Source organism: Bemisia tabaci, chromosome 10, assembly GCF_918797505.1.
Source record: "Bemisia tabaci chromosome 10, PGI_BMITA_v3".
Taxonomy (NCBI): Eukaryota; Metazoa; Arthropoda; class Insecta; order Hemiptera; family Aleyrodidae; genus Bemisia; species Bemisia tabaci.
This window is the reverse complement of record NC_092802.1, coordinates 15,012,252-15,033,588: the sequence shown is the minus strand read 5'-3', so window position 1 is coordinate 15,033,588 and position 21,337 is coordinate 15,012,252. Positions and strand designations below refer to the sequence as shown.

The following is a 21,337-nucleotide window of genomic DNA, read 5'->3' as shown; positions in this document are numbered from 1 at the left end:
TAACCATACGCGGTGGCTGTTTGTCTTACAACTAAGGCTAAAGTTAACGCAACCTGCAGAGGGCTCCAGCTCTTGATTTAAAAAAAAAACAAGCAGGAAGCTCCAACGCATTCGCGTCGAAAAGCGGCTCTGGCGACGGTAGGTAGTTGTTACGCGTTTACGGTTTCCTTAGTAACCTTTGTTTGCTATCAGCTGATGTCGAGTAGTATGACTAGGAAGCTCCAACCACGGCATTCTTCGAAAAAAGCGCGAAAACTTATAGATTTGAATTTTCAAATTTTAAACGTAAAGTACATTTTTTCCAGTGCGAGATTAAAGCACAGACCCGTTTTGAATTATTGACAGTATTACCATGATTCCAAAAATACACTACACAACATAGCATTCGCTCACAGGAAAAAGATATCAATTAAAATAAAATCAGTCCCCCCTAAACAGCAGAAAATGGCGCCGATTCCCATCAACCAACACGCGGTCTCTCCAATGTAACATGGTCCGTTGATACTCCCCAGCTGGGACCGTCCGGAATAGCAGCTCTAGTGCAAGCACCAGAGCCGCTAAAAAAGGGTGATGTAAATTAAAAAGTGAGGTGAGTCAATAGAACTTCCTAGCGTTTGGAAACTAAATTTCAAGGACGTGGGGGAGTAAATTTAAAGGAAGTCGACAAGTTACGGTATAAGGACGAGAAACGCAACTTTATTCAACTTTTTTCCTCGCAGAAGCATACTAAGTCGGTTTAAATGGTAAAAGTTATTGTTGAGTCTTTTTCCTGTTGGTTCACCCAATTAACTCAAAGGCTTCCTCTACTCCACTGCGCCATTATTACGTATGTTCATCAGGTAAAATCAGCGTATTTTTCACTTCTCTCTCTCGGAAAATCTCAGACTTTTTCGTAAAAACCTCTACGATCGTTTCACTCCATTACAAGGTCAACTAGTCTGCCGTGCTAAGGAAGAACGCCGTATGAACATTCGAGAGTTGCCAAATTTTTTTCGATAAAATGCGCATTTTTTAGGAAAGTTAAGAATGTTTTTCCTTGAAATTTTTTAGAATCTTCAGGTAAAATTGTGAACTAAATTATCTGAAAAATTGGGAGGAAAATATTCTTTTTATCAGAAAAGTCGCGCTTTATCAAAGGAAATTTGGCAACGCCTGAAGGTGCATAAGACGTTTTTCCCTAGCCAGCAGTAGTAACCTGCGCGCTCTTTTAAATTGCATCCTACTCAGCGGTTTGCATTCAATTCAGACCGAATTAATTCTGCTCAGTAACTGCGCAGTAAAATAAACTAACTTCGATTCATACCAGCTGCGTCGTAAGTAACAACCACGCAGAAATATTGATTTTGTAAATGTGAACTTCTGCGGGCTAATTATTAAAATTGATAGACAAAGCGATAGACAAAGAAGACTTAGGGAGTGTGGAGCGATCCTGTTGGTTGCAATGGGTGGTTCCTATAGACTGAGGGAGAAACTGATGAACTAACGGACCACTAGACAAGGTACAAATTTAAGCATTCTGATACATGTTTCTTAACCAGAATTTCACGTAAAACACGATTCCTCGAAACGAAAATTACTTAAACCAACTCCTAACGAAGATATTAACGTTTTTAATTCACATTGGTTACAAGGAATTTGAACTGCCCGCTCACAAGAAACTCAAAGCTCTACGTGAGTAAAATCGCCCACTACAACGGTTTCAGCAAGCTTCTCAATCGAGCAATGTTCATTTCCCACCATGTGTTGTTTAAACTATTAACAATTTGCTATAGCTGAGCCAAAGCGTCAAGATTGAGGTTGCCAGATTTGTATATCCTAGAGACTGTCATGATAACGTTTAGCGCGCGACGTGAATCACGTAGAGCATTGAGTTTTCATGAGCGGGTGGTTTGAATTCACGCATGAAGAATCATTAAATATCTTCGTAAGGAGTTAATTTCGGTAATTTTCGTTGTAAGCATCGTGTTTTACGTGAAATTTTGGTTAAGAAACATGTATCAGAGTGCTAAAACTCGTATCTTATCTAGTGGTCCATTCACCGCAAACTGTGCCAAATTCAACACAAAATTTGTGATACTTTGTGTTTCATTTCCTATATTGAAATTGACCAAAAGTAACACAAGAACACACATATTTTATCAGTGTAGTGGCCCATTGTGTAGACGGCGACGTCCCATTTCTGAAAACCTTAGGAAGTTTTTACGGTTCCGTCTTTTTTATGGGATCCGATTCAAATGTCAGAGGGGCTCGCGAACGGTGAAATGACGCAGTGCTGATCCCACTCGTCGCGGAACAATGAGTGCGAGTTTTCCGCGCTACGTGCGCCTCGTGCCGAAGCTGAAAAGTGCACGGATACACTCACAATCGCAATACGCCCGCAATACAGCGCCACAATGAGCGCTACAGTTTCACCGGCTTCAATCGCCGATGATTGGGTTTTTGCGGCGACACCGCCTCACAGTGGAACGAGCCATCGGGGGAACTCGAACACAGTGCTTCCATTCCACGTCTGAATAAAGTTCCCGGGTTCGAAACTTTCTTGTTTCAATTTCCCCCACTTCATGACCGTTAAAAGTAGTTCCGGAATTCCTTTTAGATTTGTCAGAAGTTTCGAGAAAGTTCCGGAAAATGCAAAAGATCCCGAAAATATAGAGAATTTCAAAATGTCCGCACTGGAAAAAAAAAAAAAAACCAAAAAAAAAATCACATTGGATCTAGAGTCCAGACTCTTGAAAACATTGACAAGAAAAAATACTCTTAATTCAATCAGATTTAAGCTTAAATCAAAAGGAAATCCGCTCAAATTAAGAGGCTTGGTTCTTGATTTAAGCGTTAATCCGATTGAATCAAGAGTATTTTTTCTTGTCGATGTTTGGACTCTGGACTCTAGATCCAATGCGTTTTTTTCCCCAGTGTGTCCGAAAAAAGTTCCCGGGTTCGAAACTTTCTTGTTTCAATTTCCCCCACTTCATGAACGTTAAAAGTAGTTCCGGAATTCGTTTTAGATGTTTTCAGAAGTTTCGAGGAAGTTTCGGAAAGTGCAAAAGATCCGGAGCATATCGAGAATTTCAAAATGTCCGAGATAATTCAGGAAAATCTCAAAAATTCCGGAAATCGGAACTAGTTCCGGGGAAATGGGAGCACTGGTCGGACATGACATTCTTGATTGGAGGACTACGCACGGATCACCAAGAGACGCACTGGAAAAAGAAAACACATTAGATCTAGAGTCCTGACTCTTATAAACATCGGCAAGAAAAAATACTCTTGATTCAATCAGATTTAAGCTTAAATCAAAAGGAAATCCGCTCAAATTAAGAGGCTTGGTTCTTGATTTAAGCGATAATCCGATTGAATCAAGAGTATTTTTTCTTGTCGATGTTTGGACTCTGGACTCTAGATCCAATGCGTTTTTTTCCCCAGTGTGTCCGAAAAAAGTTCCCGGGTTCGAAACTTTCTTGTTTCAATTTCCCCCACTTCATGAACGTTAAAAGTAGTTCCGGAATTATTTTTAGATGTTTTCAGAAGTTTTCAGAAAGTTCCGGAAAATGCAAAAGATCCGGAGCATATCGAGAATTTCAAAATGTCCGAGATAATTCAGGAAAATCTAAAAAATTCCGGAAATCGGAACTAGTTCCGGGGAAATGGGAGCACTGGTCGGACATGACATTCTTGATTGGAGGACTACGCACGGATCACCAAGAGACGCACTGGAAAAAGAAAACACATTAGATCTAGAGTCCTGACTCTTATAATCATCGGCAAGAAAAAATACTCTTGATTCAATCAGATTTAAGCTTAAATCAAGAACCAAGCCTCTTAATTTGAGCGGATCTCCTTTTGATTTAAGCTTAAATCTGATTGAATCAAGAGTCTTTTTTCTTGCCGATGTTTATAAGAGTCAGGACTCTAGATCTAATGTGTTTTCTTTTTCCAGTGCGTCTCTTGGTGATCCGTGCGTAGTCCTCCAATCAAGAATGTCATGTCCGACCAGTGCTCCCATTTCCCCGGAACTAGTTCCGATTTCCGGAATTTTTGAGATTTTCCTGAATTATCTCGGACATTTTGAAATTCTCGATATGCTCCGGATCTTTTGCACTTTCCGAAACTTCCTCGAAACTTCTGAAAACATCTAAAACGAATTCCGGAACTACTTTTAACGTTCATGAAGTGGGGGAAATTGAAACAAGAAAGTTTCGAACCCGGGAACTTTTTTCGGACACACTGGGGAAAAAAAACGCATTGGATCTAGAGTCCAGAGTCCAAACATCGACAAGAAAAAATACTCTTGATTCAATCGGATTATCGCTTAAATCAAGAACCAAGCCTCTTAATTTGAGCGGATTTCCTTTTGATTTAAGCTTAAATCTGATTGAATCAAGAGTATTTTTTCTTGCCGATGTTTATAAGAGTCAGGACTCTAGATCTAATGTGTTTTCTTTTTCCAGTGCGTCTCTTGGTGATCCGTGCGTAGTCCTCCAATCAAGAATGTCATGTCCGACCAGTGCTCCCATTTCCCCGGAACTAGTTCCGATTTCCGGAATTTTTGAGATTTTCCTGAATTATCTCGGACATTTTGAAATTCTCGATATGCTCCGGATCTTTTGCACTTTCCGAAACTTCCTCGAAACTTCTGAAAACATCTAAAACGAATTCCGGAACTACTTTTAACGTTCATGAAGTGGGGGAAATTGAAACAGAAAGTTTCGAACCCGGGAACTTTTTTCGGACACACTGGGGAAAAAAACGCATTGGATCTAGAGTCCAGAGTCCAAACATCGACAAGAAAAAATACTCTTGATTCAATCAGATTTAAGCTTAAATCAAGAACCAAGCCTCTTAATTTGAGCGGATCTCCTTTTGATTTAAGCTTAAATCTGATTGAATCAAGAGTCTTTTTTCTTGTCAATGTTTTCAAGAGTCTGGACTCTAGATCCAATGTGGTTTTTTTCCAGTGCGGGTCACTAAAGATTCATTCTTTTAACTGAAAAGCTTCATATGGGTATCTTATTTGTAAATAATGAGGGGATATCAAGCCTTGATACCTTTTTTTACGAGTTTATTCTCCTACGAGGCCTTTCGATTACAATCAATCAGCATCAGGCAGGACACTATCACATGTCAAATTGGTCTCAATGGTTATGGTTGCCGCAGTCAGGGAAAACCGGGAAATGTCAGGGAAATTTTAAAAGTCAGGAAAAACCTGTGAATGTCAAGAAAATGACTAGAAAATGATAACGGTGTGAAGTGCAGCGTCCACACACTTATCACTCGTCTCCGATAGAAAGCGCGTGTCAGAAGGCCACAAAAGCGCCTTCAAATAACATGATACTCCGCAACACACCGGAGATCGTAAAGTGGTATCACGGAAACTTGCCAATATCTTATGGAGTGGGCATTGCGACTAGTAACGCAGTTGGATTGAGTTGACCAGCGCGGAACTAAGCTCTTTGGGAAACAAAAGGTCTATACGCTGATTATTGAAATTGATAGACAAAGGTATAGACAAAGTAGACAAAAAGATAATGGAGGGATCCTAACGGTTGAAACTAACAGGTGGTTGCAATGGACAAAGGTAATAAGCACTATAATAACTAACGGCTACCCACGAGAGGCCTTATAGTTAGTCAATCGTTGTCCCCCTTAGTCTAATAACAACCATCCGTTCACGTAAAAGAATCTTGTCCATCGCTTTGTCTATCAAATTCAATTATTAGCCCGTAGCCTCGCTTTTCTCTACATTGGCACATTAAAGTTAGACTTTCAAAGCTCATCATTAACTGATTAACGGTCGAAATTAAACTGACGCCAAATTGCTCGGCATACCGTTCGAAATACTCTACAAATTTTGATGTTCAATGCTATAATGATGTTCAAAGATGTTAAATGTATAATTTAGCCATACATTTGGAATTTAAATGGGTGTTACAGGATTTTTCACGTGGAAACCAGGAACCACTTTAAAACGCCACAGTTTGGTATTGTCTAAGATTCAAGAGAGGGTCTGCCGTCAGTAAAAACCGGAAAATATCAGGAAATATTGAGAGTTTCAAGCATTTCATCTAACTCATCAAATATGTTGGTTCGTGAAGTCAAATGAGTTCATTCATTAGTGGGTGAAAAATTAGGAATTCTCGTCTAAAATATCAGGAGAATCCAAAATCAAATTTCAGTAGACACCCTGTGTAAGCTTTTCAAGTTTCCAAACGGACTGCATTTTCAAATTGAATCGGCACGTGCGAAAACAGCTTATGTCCATTTTTTCAGTTTTCAGTTTTTTTGAGTTAATACTTTTAAAGAGTTGACACAACCATAAAAGTGATGAAAGGACTTGTTTTGGGATTAAGATAACCCGACGACGATTATGAACGCCACTGTCGTGGTTGCATCCAACTCCGAAAAGTATTATCAACTTAAAAAGACTGAAGACTGGAAAAATTGACATTAGCGGTTTTCGCACGTTCCGATTGAATAAAGAACTACAATTTTTTACTCGATTCAGGAACAATATAAGTACCATTAATTTCCCTGCACTGGAAAAAAACACATTGGATCTAGATTCCAGACTCTTAAAAACATCGACATGAAAAAGTACGCTTGATTCAATCAGAATCTAGCTTAAATCAAGAACCAAGCCTCTTAATTTAAGCGAATTTCGTTTTGATTCAAGCAAAAATCCGATTGAATCAAGAGTATTTTTTCTTGTCAATGTTTTCAAGAGTCTGGACTCTAGATCTGGTGGCAAGTCATTTTTCCTAAAACATTTTTTCCTACTGCAATTTTTCCTAATACTTTTTTCCTACTCGTTTTTTGTTCCATCACAGTTACTCCTACGAGTGAGATGTCCTACTGGCTTTTTTCCTAGGGGCATTTGTCCGAAATTCAATTTTAAAACTAGGGGATCGAGAAAGTAGAAAAAACAACATAGGTACCTCACAAGTTAAAATTGTGGCCGCATGCCCGTAAGTAGTGGAGCTTCATCCTCCTCCTTATATTGAGGATATAGAAGGCTCAGCTTGTAATGTCTCCTGTTCACGCACTTATATTCGGCTCGCTGAGAAAACTTTACTCTTTCTGAAAAATTTCCCTCTACTCTACTCATGTTTACGTTTCAATTATTATTGAATTATTAGGACAAACACCCTTAGGAAAAAAGCCAGTGGGACATCTCACTCGTAGGACTTACTGTAATAGGACAAAAAACGAGTAGGAAAAAAGTAATAGGAAAACCTGATGTAGGAAAAAAAAATTTAGGAAAAATGACCTAGCACCCTAGATCTAATGTGTTTTTTTCCAGTGTAGGTGCAGCATGAGTGTTTTTAAAGATGAGCCATGAATTGTAGTTCCCAATTGCAAAATGCGGTCCAAATCGTGTCCAACCTCTCCTATTGGCTTATTCCACTGTGCGCCTCGTTGAACGAGCCACCGTTTTCAGGAAGAACCGCGGATTTTCACAAGGTTTTTACTGAAGTCGGGTTGTTTTTGCCAACCGCGGCACTTTTGTTCCGCGTTCAGGCGCCCCCGTGTCGTTTTCCGCGCCATGGCCCCATTGACGCTATCCCTGCAAATTCGATTCTTCTGAATTCGATTTGATTAATGAGGGCTTCTCTCGGTATTCGGGAGGGGAGAGGGGAGGGGGGGGCAACGCACCGATGGGAAAAAAGGTCTGATGATGCCGGTGGTTTTTACTTGAAAGTTCAGGAATGAGAATGTTATGCGTCTATGATAAAATCCAGCGGGTCCGTTTCTTGCAGGGCGTCTAGCAACTTACAAAACCGGGAATATTGGAGATCATCACACTGAAAAGAGTATGGTAACATCTACTATAAGTCTACTAGAATGTTTACACAGTGATACTATTTAGTGAAAATAACCAGAATTATGGTAGTAATTCACCAGAAATCTGGTGATACTTATCACGATATGGTACATGCTACCGTGGAGTCTAGTGTTTATTACCATACTTGTATCATTGTGTCAGAGTATGGTAAAATCTACCATTTTTCTTTTTTAGTGTAGGAGCAACTTAGACGAAAAATTTTAGGTATTGGAGTTTGCGAAAAATTAGAAAATTAGTAATAGGAAAACTGCAAAAATGGTCTTCTTGCGAAGAGTTCCTTCTGAGAAATTTTCTGCTATGATACATTGTTTCCAAAAAATTTAAAATGGCGTTTACGGCGTTTTCCGCGTTACACGGCAGAATAGTATGCCTTCATATCCCGTTTATCTTCTTTGTCTACAGCTCTGTCCACCAATTTCAACAATCAGCCCGCAGGATGGATGAAAGGGGCCTTTCACCAATAATGTCTCTAATATTCACCGTGATAAACTTTCACGACGTCCTTTTTTTACGATGTTTCCCGTCGTAAAATTAGGACACAAACGCGAGCCTCTCTTCCCCCGATGCGTATACTGCCGTGCTAAGGAAGAACGCCGCATGAGCCTTCAGACGTTGCCAAGTTTCCTCCGATAAAAACCGAATTTACCGGCGAAAATTGCGAATATTATTTTCCAAAATTTTCAGGCAATTTTGTACGCAATTTAATCTAATACCTCTGAAAATTTCGAAAAACAATGTGCATGAATGTCGTCAAAAATACCTGTTTTATCAAGGGTAATTTGGCAACTCTCGAACGTTCATACGGCGTTTTTCCTTCGCACGGGCCACGCATTTAATTGACCGCGTTTGAGAGTCCGCGAGAGAAATGGTGACCCTCGATGAAATCCCCGGCCGAAACGCGGACTCATCGATAACGAACCCTTTTATTTTTATCGCGTCGCAAACCCTAATTTATCATCTAGAGCAATTAATTTAACGCAGAAGGGGGTGGGGGGAGGGTTGATTCTATGAATCAAAGTGATCAAGACAAACTATCCGAAAATAAACCGCGATGGCGCCATCGCCGGGGCTCCCGTGCCGAGGAAGAACGCCGTATGGACCTTCAGACGTTGCCAAATTTCCATAGATAAAATGGGAAATTTTAGAAATTTGTCAATATTTTCCTCCTTCAATTTTTAAAAGAACTTCGTTCGCGGTCAGATCCAAAGTCTCTGATAATTTCAAGAGAAAATATGCGCAAATCTCTTTGAAAACAACAGTACACGCAAGTAGCCCGAATAATTTAGAGGTGGTTTCAACCCCCTCCTTGACCAGGAAACAATACTATACAACAAATCGTAAAAATCAAAATACCTACTTTTGTAATCACAAATGGGGGTCTAGTGATTTTGATTTTACAATATTTTTTATATATTAGCGGCTCTGGTGCTTGCACTAGAGCTGCTATTCCGGACGGTCCCAGCTGGGGAGTATCAACGGACCATGTTACATTGGAGAGACCGCGTGTTGGTTGATGGGAATCGGCGCCATTTTCTGCTGTTTAGGGGGGGCTGATTTTATTTTAATTGATATCTTTTTCCTGTGAGCGAATGCTATGTTGTGTAGTGTATTTTTGGAATCATGGTGATACTGTCAATAATTCAAAACGGGTCTGTGCTTTAATCTCGCACTGGAAAAAATGTACTTTACGTTTAAAATTTGAAAATTCAAATCTATAAGTTTTCGCGCTTTTTTCGAAGAATGCCGTGGTTGGAGCTTCCTAGTCATACTACTCGACATCAGCTGATAGCAAACAAAGGTTACCAAGGAAACCGTAAACGCGTAACAACTACCTACCGTCGCCAGAGCCGCTTTCCGACGCGAATGCGTTGGAGCTTCCTGCTTGTTTTTGTTTCCCGGTGAAGGAGGGTGTTGAAATCTTTCCCGAAATTTCCCAAGCTGTGTGTAAATTGTTTTTGTCGAAGAGGGGGTTGAAATCACCCCGAAACGTCCCGCACCGAAAAAATTAAATTGCTGATTTAACAATTCATTTCTAAAAAAAAGCGACCGCAAGATTTGAACGTTCATTTCACAAAAAAAAGTGCTACTTTAACCACTATTGTAAGTTAATTTAATCCCGGGGGTGGTTGAAGTATTTTTTGTTGTTGTAAAATCTACATTGAAACATTGCAGTCCCTTTTTTTTAATCAAATGAATTGTTAAATTAGCAATTTAATGTTTCCCGTGCAGGCTTAGTGACCTTTTCAGCCTTGGTTACTCATTTTTTCCCGTGATTTTCAGTCTCCTTGAAAATAAACATTTTATCGGAGGAAATTTGGCAACTCTCGAATGTTCGCACGGTGTTTGGCCTTAGCTCGGCAGAGGGGGAGGGGGACGTCGGTATCTCAGCCCGTTTTTTCAATCGCTTCATTATCGGAAGGGTTGGGGGGGGGGGGCGGAGCAGGAAGGTCTACAAAATAATTAAAACGTGTTCGGGATTGTAAAAGCTGGAGGAAAAGTGGACCCGAGGGTGGGAACCCAATTTTTTGGAGGAAAGCACTGTTTTACAGGGATCCTCGCGCGTGGAGCAGATTTTAACGAGGGACGCTCAACGCTCCGGTCTATTCTCCGGGGAGGAAATTGTATTTTCCGCGAAAATCATTATCTGTTTAATGGTCTTCGTGGGGTTGATTCCATTTTCGCTAACTCCGAAATGAGCGTTATTAAATTAGAGCAGCGGATCAAGTGGCTCATAAATAGTTGATTTGGACTTATTTCTGCCGAACGGAACTGTGTGCATTAAGACTTGAGCCCTGAGACTCATAAGAATATATGCATAACAGGGCTCACGTCATAGTACACATAGCTCAGTTTGACAAAAATACGTCCATTTCTCTATTAACTATTCGGGCACGGGGTTAAAAGGGATCTCCGGAAATGGACCGAGTCCACTCACTCATTTTGTTCATTTGTATCAGAGAGCGGATTTTTATTTTAAACGGAACATCGGTGTTCGTTCAGTTGCGTTTACGAATTAATTTAGGTCTGTCTACTCCAAATGGAGGTGAATTTAATAAGGGACGCCGACAATTGGATCACATTCTGTCATTTCCCTCACGAAAAAACGTAACACCATTTCAATGTTGCCAAACTTGCTCGAGTATAGGGTTACCACAGTCGGGGAACACCGGGACTTGTCAGGGAAGTTTAAAAAGTCAGGGAAACCTGGAATTGTCAGGGAATTTTAAAAAGTCAGAGAAAATCTGGAAATGTCAGGGAATTTTAAAAAGTCAGGGAAAATCTGGAACTGTCAGCGAAAATGATGAAAATTTCGAAAATGTTAGGGAAAATTTGTTAAGTCACCTTTCTTTGCTTTTTGGACTAGGTTTGTCGTTTCAAACAATAGATTTTGAGTGAAAACGATTTGTAATCATGTCTTTATAACCATCCAGCATATCTTAAATTTCTAGGGAATTTTACCGAAATGTGACAGGGAAATCAGAGAAATGTGAGGGAATTTCAGTTTCTTTACTCAGTATCTTTATTTGACAACCCTGCTCGTAAATTGCGTATTAACCAGGAGAAGTTTGAATATTTCTAATTGAATTTTTTTTCGAAAATGTGAATAGGAGAACTACTCAATATTCTAGGCATTTCCTTAGAGTAAGATTAAGTTGCACAATTTTCCCGATCGAGTGTGTTCAAATAAGGTTTCATTTTGCTGTAATCGCTATTTTTTTCTCCGAGGCAATTGCTTCGCGCGCTAATTTGTACGTCTGACCTCAGTGAAATTTTACGCCGAATTCGAATCCGTTTATTGTTTTCCGATTTGTTTTCTTTTCCTGGGGGAAATTCAGTTATAGGGCGCAAAAATTGTCGCAGGGGCGACATAAATGCGATTTTGCGGCCAGTTTTTGATCACAACATCATCACAAAATAATGGCTCAATTATCTTGAAGAAGCCCATAAACCTGAGGCATAAACGCTGTCCGTAGTCCCTCAAATTTTGCCATGCTTTAGCGATGAAATTACCGCACTGTGTTTGGCGCAATGCGTGAAGTATTCTCGCTCTCTTTTAGGCGCTAATATACGTCTCGCGCCGGCCGACTAGCGCAGCGACCGCACTGTGTTTGGCGCAATGCGTGAAGTATCCCTGCAGTCTTGTAGGCGCTCAAGCTTCTGGAGAATCGCAAGTAATTTCACACAATAAAGGCGTGGAGTCCACACTAATCAGATCGACTTTATCACTGCTAAACTGATGCAGGTGCTCCAAAAATCGGTCATGTGTGATAATCCGCAGAATACGCCGCGCTTTTCTGGCGTAAGGGCGTATCTCGATTTCCAGGTGAGCTCCAGAAAGAATGGATTTATATGTATAATAGGGCTCACTTGGAAATCGAGATACGCCCTAAGGCTAGAAAAGCGGCGTATTCCGCGGATTATCACACCTGACCGATTTTTGGAGCACCTGCATCAGTTTAGCAGTGATGGAGTCGATCTGATTAGTGTGGACTCCACGCCTTTATTGTGTGAAATTAATTGCGGTTTTCTCCTCTCCAGAAGCTTGAGCGCCTACAAGACTGCAGGAATACTTCACGCATTGCGCCAAACACAGTGCCGTCGCTGGTCGGCCGGCGCGAGACGCATATTAGCGCCTACAAGACTGTGAGAATACTTCACACATTGCGCCAAACAGCTACAATCGCGAATTTGATGTCACAAATCATCAACGAAGATCACAAATCATTTTTCAATAGAGATATGTGTGTCAATTCAGGAGGAGGTGGAGTTTGCGACAAGGAAGACTTTTAAACGGACTACATGGTGCTATTAAGAATCATTATGTGTGGCTCATTTTAGATTTAACGTGCGTGTCATCCGTTTTTTCAAGGCGATAAGTGCTTTCATAGATGAGCCAGGAATAGGGGCTCCCTATTGCAAAATGTATAGCCCAACTGAACAATCTGGCTCCGCTTTTATAAATGCAGTACGAGCGTTAATTGATTTCCCTCTGAATAATTGAAGACGGGAGAGAACAGAGGGTTACTCAACAAATTACGAAAGACGGCTTCACCTTTTAGGAGAGGGAGTCACGAGAACCTTAATTATGAACTTTTTTTTAAAATTTAAAAACGAAGTTGTACGGAACACTTATTATTTTAAATAATAGTTGGTGTCGCTATAGGAATATGATGCTGGAAACGCGCTAAAGTTGGCAATACACTTCGGAGTCAAACAAACTTGTCAAAACAAACTTGTTAGTTAATCCTTCTCCTCCGCTGGTGTCTTCAATTTATCAAGTTACGGGCTTTCGAAAACGTTGCATTGAAATACGGTCGCGCAAGCTGAGCGACGAATTCTGAAGTCACGTTCGACCAGTGGAGATTGCCGAACTCTCCGAGAATTTGCGCCTTTTTCTTTTCGAAGTATTTTAATTGGGGGTTGAAAGTCGTGAAATGTCCAGAACTTTTGCTTTTGTCAGAACATATCGATGGCCAATGTGCGGAACCACCGTATCTCCGTTTGTGACGTTGAAAACTTATTTTTGCGTTGGGAAACTAGTGAACTTAATTTTTTGAAAGCACACTGGAAAAAAAACACATTGGATCTAGAGTCCAGACTCTTGAAAACATTGACAAGAATAAATACTCTTGATTCAATCGGATTTTTGCTTGAATCAAAACGAAATCCGCTTAAATTAAGAGGCTTTGTTCTTGATTTAAGCTAGATTTCGATTGAATCAAGAGTACTTTTTCTTGTCGATGTTTTAAAGAGTCTGGACTCAAGATCCAATGTGTTTTTTTTTTCCAGTGCATCCTTGATTTTTTTCGCTGTATTAAGAGAGTGTTCCGCAGGAATTTCAAGTTATATACTTGAATTTTTTCTCTCCGAAAACATAAAATGGGAGTGGAGATTTTGAGATGGGGGATTTAAATGGGAGCTGAGAGATATGAATATCTTCTCTTGAAATTTTTAGATAATTTCGATCTCATCGCAAGAAAATTCTCTGAAAAATTCGAAGAAAAACACTTTAAGATTTTCCTGAGAATTCATGTTTTATTAAAAGAAAATTGGCAACCCCTGAAGGATCATGCGACACTTTTCCTGGCACGGCAGGATATATCTTCTCTACTTGTCCTCCGTCCGTTGCGAATTTTTGATACCACTGTTCGAACTCTAAGGAATGCGCATTGCATACCTGCTAAATTGAAGGCAAACACGCATAGACGAAAAGCGTTGCATCCTGAATGTTCGTATGACGTTTTTTCTTAACACAGTAGAACAAGGGCTGGTATTAAGAGATGCAGACTACAGTCTCTTGTATTTTTTACGTGCCACAGACCATCTCAATACGAGCGTATTTTATCTTGTAGTACGGCAGCCATGCCATGAACATATCTCTTTGCGTGTGTCGCGACTTTAGTCTTTCGGCGGATTTTGAAGCGATGCGGTATAGCCTCAAATGCGAGACCATTATTGTCAAATTGCATGATTGATAATTCTTAGATGGAAGTCAAAACACACACGTAACTCAAGTGCGACGTTTCAATATCTCCGCTCTTTCTCATGAAATTAAATGTGGTCAGAAATCCGCGATGTCCTACATCGAGGATCGTGTTTATTGGCGGATCCAACAAATTGGCAACGTTGTTTTTCCATTTAAACCCATGGAAATGTATCGATCATTTAACATAGGTTTATATGGAGGGAATCCGGCGTTGCCAAGTGGAGATGTTGCATGTGTGAGGGGTTTGCGATTTGACCGTTGACTTTTTATGTAAAAGTTCGCGAGAAACACGATGGTGCCACTGGTTTTCTCTGAAATCAACTCCCAAGCTCAAAAAAAGCTCTCAAGTTGAGGCCAAAATGGAGGGGATACCCCACCCTACCTTGAGAGTCCACCTCTACATCAAGACAAACTCTCCATCCGCAGATAGGGAGTAAATAAATTAGCAGGGTTGCCGTGTTTTCAGTTGTGGAGTCCCAAATAAAGTGGCAACCCTGCTAATGTATTTGCTCCCTATCTTTGCATGGAGAGTTTGTCTTGATGTAGAGGTGGACTCTCAGGATAGCGTGGGATATCCCCTCCATTTTTTCCTCAACTTGAGAGCTTTTTTTGAGCTTGGGAGTTGATTTCAGAGAAACCAGTGGCACCATCGTGTTTCTCGCGAACTTTTACTTAAGAATCAACAGTCAAATCGTAATTTCCTCACACATGCAACATTTCCATTACTTGCGATTTTCTCCTCTCCAGAAGCTTGAGCGCTTACGAGACTGCAGGAATACTTCACGCATTGCGCCAAACACAGTGCGGTCGCTAGTCGGCGGCGCGAGACGCATGTTAGCGCCTACAAGAGTGCGAGAATACTTCACGCATTGCGCCAAACACATGCGGTAATGGGCCTGTTGCATGCAAGAGATACAGCCGTGCGAATAGACTTTTCAGAGGTTAAATGACACGAAAATTACGATGGTCACATTAAAAAAGTCTGAAATACACTCCTTACTGCGCAATTTGCGTTGTTAGGAACGCGCTTTTTCAAATTTCCCGCGTCTGGGGGCAGTTTTCTAACGGAAACAATTAACGGCAACTCGCGGCTATTTCCGGTCAACTAAAACTGACAACATAACCTAAAAATCGGAGCTCGTGATATCGTGCAATGAAATGTAGAAGGATTGCGTTGGATATTTAAAAGTTGATCGATTTGGTTACCGCATAAAGCGTATATGGACCACTATAAGAGATCACGTTGGGTTTGTAAACAAACTGAAGGAAAAAATAACAACAACAACAACGACTCGGCATCTTCCGGAAATCACCGAGCCCGCCGTTTGCTCGTTTCCGGTGATTAGAAAACTGCCCCCAGACGCGGGAAATTTGAAAAAGCGCGTTCCTAACAACGCAAATTGCGCAGTAAGGAGTGTATTTCAGACTTTTTTAATGTGACCATCGTAATTTTCGTGTCATTTAACCTCTAAAAAGTCTATTCGCGCGGCTGTATCTCTTGCATGCAACAGGCCTTTCATCGCTAAAGCATGGCAAAATTTGAGGGGCTATCCAGGAATCAACAGTCAAATCGCAAATTCCTCACACATGCAGAATCTCCATTGGGAGTATTGTGGACAAAACGACAACCTTGTGCGGGTTCGCCGACCCCTTCCCCCTCCCCGATCGCGCCGTGGATGAGCCCCATGGCCTTTGTCGCCGAGAAGAAGCCTTTGCCATTTGCATGTTTAGCTTTTCCGTCGCGACGGCGTGGCGCGGCGGGTCCGCTCATCCGACTTAAGTCGAACCCGACCGCGGACGCGGAGCCACGTCAGGCATCACGCATCACCCACTCCGAATCTAGGTTGGAATCACCATCCCTTCCCCGCGTTGCCAACGGTGAAAACCGTGTAGTTGTTTTATACGAGGAACAACTGGATTGCGTTCTGCACAAAGGAACCACTAGCATTGCAATGACGCTAAGATTGTGCAACTTCATCCTTTGCAATAAAATTGCGGAAATTGTGAAAAACTATGAAATTTAGATGGTAATAATTACCATCTAAATAATTATTATTGTCTTAAATTTACGTTTTTAGCGGGTAAAATAGAGACTATTGAGGGATAATCGAGGTTTTCCTCCAAGACAAAAGAAGTTGCACAATCTTAGCAACATTGCAATGCTAGTGGTTCCTTTTTGCAAAATGCAATCCAAGTAGTAGTTTTATATGAGGAACAAGTAATCTTTTAACTAAGCTGCAGTTTGCAACAGGCCCATCGGAGGAAAATATAGAAAGTTGTTAATTCCTCCGTATTCATTTTTTTTTTCGTACAAGCACTTCAGTCGTCGTAATCCCTCACAAGGGTGTGCTTCCCAAAAAATGTCGAATTTTACTCGAGATCCGTCAAAATTATCGTTTTGATGATGATATGTTAAGGATCTCCTTAAGTGGCCTTTAAGGTGATTCGATGGACGCCTTATTTTGTGTCAGAACGGCATGCGATACATCGCATCAATTGGCTCCATCTTTTCAGCTACTCGTCATTTTTCTCCAATTTTGAGATCGGAATTCTGTTGTCAAGAGACTAAAGCCCTCACCAATTTTAACAAAGAAATTCAACGTAATAAAGGCGTGGTTTTTTCAGAGAGAAAATATTCCATTCGATACTGATATCGAAACTGCACTCGAATGTGATGTTTTCTCTCTAAAAAAACCACGCCTTTATTACGTTGAATTTCTGTGTTAAAATTGGTGAGTGCTCTAGTCTCTTGACAACAGAATTGCGATCTCAAAATTGGAGAAAAATGACGAGTAGCTGAAAAAATGGAACCAGTTGATGCGATATATCGCATGCTGTTCTGACACAAAATATCGCGTCCATCGAATCACCTTGGTCCTCCTAAGAAATGAGCTTTTTAAGGAGCGACAATGAATACGATCCTAATTCGGTTCAATTTTTCATGACTCATGTTTTATTTCTATCCAAAATTCTGCTTACTTTCGCGTTTTATATTGAGAGGAAAAAGCAGTGGAACTTTCTGTAAAGAACTCAACAGTTTTCTAGTAAAAGTACAATTTGTGGGAGGAAAATTTGCAATGTTGAAATGTATGTATACTTCACATTCTTTCATCTAGAAGGCGACGAACTATGAGACTCTCGTCCTTGTCCTCATATCCGGTTCAGTTCGGAATAAATTTTACAGAAAGAAACCAAAGCACATGAGAGTGCTTTTGTAGAGAGAGTATGGACACTGTAAGACCCATAGGATCTGTGTAAATGTTCATTTGCTCAGAACGTCCATCATTTTTTTTTCCAATATTTCCACATGGAATGGATCCGTAAAAACTCCTAAGTTTCATTCCTTCTCCATTGGTCCCATTGTCTAGTTTGGTTTAGATGCCAGAAATGAACAAGTGTCAACCACTATGCTGGTTCGGAGTAACCAAAAGACTTTGCGGTTCTTCCAACAAAAACTAGAGTAAGCTTGTCAGATTGTTAATATTCTTTTCTTTCTTTCTGTTATAGGAAGGTGATAAGAGCGTATCAAGATAGTTGGGACCATAGATGTCGACTTTTATTCTGTTGTATGGGAAACAATGACAGGAATAAGGTAACTATCAATATTTTTGAAGCTCCATATTATTCAATCACAAAGCCCAAAATTGGATCTTTTTTTGGGAGTATTTTTCGTTTAAAATTTCTAGTGAGCATTGTAGAAGGAGGATTTCAAATCGTGTCAGAAGGGCTCAAAAAAAATGAAATAGCAAATAAGTTTGAAGGAACGTCTTGAAATTTCGGCCTCCAATTTTTGTGAACGAATAATGCACCGCTAACAGCCGAGGAATAGAACCCCGCAGATCTGGACGTCTAGAAAATGACGCTGAAAAACGCAAGTCAGAAGAATGTTGTTGGAGTGTCAAACGCTTTTTGTAGATTCTTAAAACTATGTGTTGAACCAATGAAATGGGTCAATCCGGGGGGTAATCTCCTTCTTGTATTATTGCGAAAAAATGTAAAGTGACAAAGAGTCATGCATCGTCGATGTGAAAGTGACAGAAGTAAAAGACGGACAGGCATGTGCGCCTTCAATTTTAATGCATGCAATATGCATTATCTCAGAGCACTAATAGTTGCATTAAAACTTCAATGTCATGTCACGTGTCGTGTCACGTATCACGTTTGTCGGAAGCGTCAGGCAAATAAGTGAATTTTTTCTTCTCTTTTTTGCAAATGAAACATTTGATCCTTTGAGTGAGTTCGGTCGTAAAAACTTCAACTAACGGAGAAAAAAAATGGATGTTAAAGAAACACATGATGATGATCGGTGGGCATTTCCATAAACTACACTGGAAATTATAAGTATCCCAATCGGCAATTTTTTTCTCTAAAGTAGAGGTCTTAGGTTTCATCTAAGTAAGTATTTAAACATTTTCTGGATTTCTAACTGCATATTACATTACCGTCTGGACTTTGTGTAAGAGATATCATCAGATTAAACACCCTCTTGACCGTACTGGCATCCAGTTCCAATGTCTTAATACTTTTTTTCCTCTCCATATCTTTTCCAGAATTCCTTTGCGGATATTGCCAGACTTCTTTCAGACTTTTTTAGAGACCTAGATGTTGTTCCATCAGATGTAATCGCTGGTCTTGTGTTGCTGCGCAAATTCCAAAAAATTGAAAGAGAAGCTGTTGTCAATGAAGTACGCCACCCTTTTATATTTATCTCAAAGTTATAATTAGTGTAATTAGTAGTTGTTTTGAACCGGGCAAATTGACCTAGTCGTGTAACTGGGAAAATTGATTTCTCCCAAGTGGAGAGAGAAAGAGTAACTTTTATAATGATTTTCGCTCTAAACTCTCCTGATGTTTTGGGAGTTTCAATAAAACTTGAATTTTCTGCCCATTAATATCTTATCTCCTACTCTCGTTTTGTCATTATTCTGAACTTTGTTTTCTTTTAATTCTTACAACTAAGATCTTCAAGTTTTATTTTTCCTAAATCACACAGTGGGTCGGGAGAAGACTCCATCATTGTAATTTTTTTTTTAAAGTATTCTAAGTACTCGGTTAATTTTTTTAAATTCAATTTTTTTTTTTTTATAAAAACTCTTGCAAATTTTTAGAGCTCTAAAATTGTGTGACTCCTTTTGAAATTTTTTGTAACTTTTCGGCCTTGCTTTCTTTGCAAAATATTGTAGCCAGTAATATTTTACCAGCTTGTTACATACAGTTCGGGCCACAGTTTTTTCCCGTTAATTTTTATTGGACTTAGTTTTTTGCTCCGTAAAAAAAAATTTAATCTCTGAGTTTGGCTTTTTTCGAAACAAGAATTTGATCATGAGTTTATTCAGGGTTTTTTAAACTTCTGACATCTGCAGAAGAGCTCAAACTCTCGAACCTCTTATCTTATTCAAATTACAACCCGATGAAAATATTTTTGAGTAATTATTTGTCTCTCTACACATGGTTTTCCAATGAATCATCTGATTTTAATGACTTTTCTGTTGCAGCGTAAAAATGAAACGTTTGAGTACCTTTCGGGTGTAGCCGTCACTTCAAATACGAAGTTTGTCGCTGTTGGTGACGAAAACCACGTACATTTATTTCAGACTGTGATCCATTATATGCATTATGCTTTAGCCGCTTACGGTTGGCCTATGTTCCTTATCACCCATACTGTTCCTGACACCTGCAAGTTTTGCTTTCAACTAAAGTAAGTCATTTTTTCAAGGTCGCCACAGTCAGGGAAAACTGGGAAATGTCAGGGAATTTTAAAAAGTCAGGGAAAACCGGGAAACGTCAGGGAAAATGACGTAAATGTCAGGGCAAATTTGTTAGATTGCCTTGTTTTGATGGTGTGAGTCTGCAATCACATAACTCTTTTGCGGCGTCTGAAAATATCCGCCTCTATGTTATTTTTTTAAAGGAGAACAAATTGACATCATTCCTTGAAGTAAATGTAGACTTTTCTTCGCACCGAAAAGAATTTTTGTTGTACAAATCAGGTTCTACATGAAATGATGAAAAAACATACATAATAATGTGTAAATTTGCCCATGGTTCAGTGGTCCATTGCACTTGTTACATAATTGTGTCTTAATTTTTGATGACAATGGATTCAAATTTATGGTAGCACTAGTGCAAAGGTTATATTCATATCCTGCGGATTAAGAGGTACCGCAGAAACATTTCTGAATATCAGTTGCAATATTTCGCTGTCTGGAGCAATTGGTGTCATTGAAGTTTTTGCAATTTTTATAAATATAGCCATAAAGCTTAAAGACACCTGCCATGAAAATGTGTAAATTTTGAACTTTTTTTCACAGTAGTAAGGAAGGAGCGTTTTCAGTATGGTATTTTCTAATTTTTTTTTTCTCTCATCAGGTGTTCCTGCCTTCCGTCCTGCTGGTGGCATCGAGCAAAACCAGACAACGATGACGAACCGGTCATCATAGAAGATAACTGCTGTCACTGCAACTATACTGCGTTCAAAAATATGGTTGCCTCAGGAGATATTGATGTTGTTTATGCAACATACCATGTTGACATAGGAGAAACACCATTCTTTGTAGTCATTGATTACACCAAACAGAAAATAGTCATCTGTATTCGGGGTACCTGGTCAATGAAAGTAAGTTTCCTGGTCCAGGGATCAGTTTTTCCTCGAGAAGAACAAATTAAAAAGTTACTTTTACAGAATTTCTGGCAGTCTAAAAAATCTGGAATGTCAGGGAATGCGCAAAAAATGTTAAGGAATTTTGCAAGTTGCATGGAGGCGCCGCAGCCTTAGTCAGCATCAGCCAAGAAACCGCAAACAATTTTTGAGTGCCTTTTCCATAATTTGAGTCTTTAGAAGTGGAAATGTTGTCCAAAGTTAAGCAAAAGTCAGCATAGTTAAAAGTCTAAAATAAAGTGAAAGTGTTTTTTAAAGGTCAGGGAAAATCAGGAAAAAGTCATGGAATTGGAAAAAGAAAAAATTATGGAAACCTAATATCAACGTATGGAAATGGGTCACCAAGCAAGTA

At 39.8% G+C, this 21,337-nt stretch overlaps 1 protein-coding gene across 3 annotated transcripts in view; it reads left to right on the top strand.

The window, feature by feature from the left end:
* Positions 1-21,337, top strand: part of inaE (inactivation no afterpotential E) — a 245,907-nt gene that overhangs the window by 205,815 nt on the left and 18,755 nt on the right. For all 3 annotated transcript variants that reach the window (XM_019052479.2, XM_019052478.2, XM_072305188.1), the window contains exons 6-9: positions 17,835-17,919; positions 18,878-19,012; positions 19,823-20,025; positions 20,697-20,943. In XM_019052479.2, the coding sequence (XP_018908024.2) occupies positions 17,835-17,919; positions 18,878-19,012; positions 19,823-20,025; positions 20,697-20,943 (670 nt within the window). The remainder of the gene's footprint in view (positions 1-17,834; positions 17,920-18,877; positions 19,013-19,822; positions 20,026-20,696; positions 20,944-21,337) is intronic.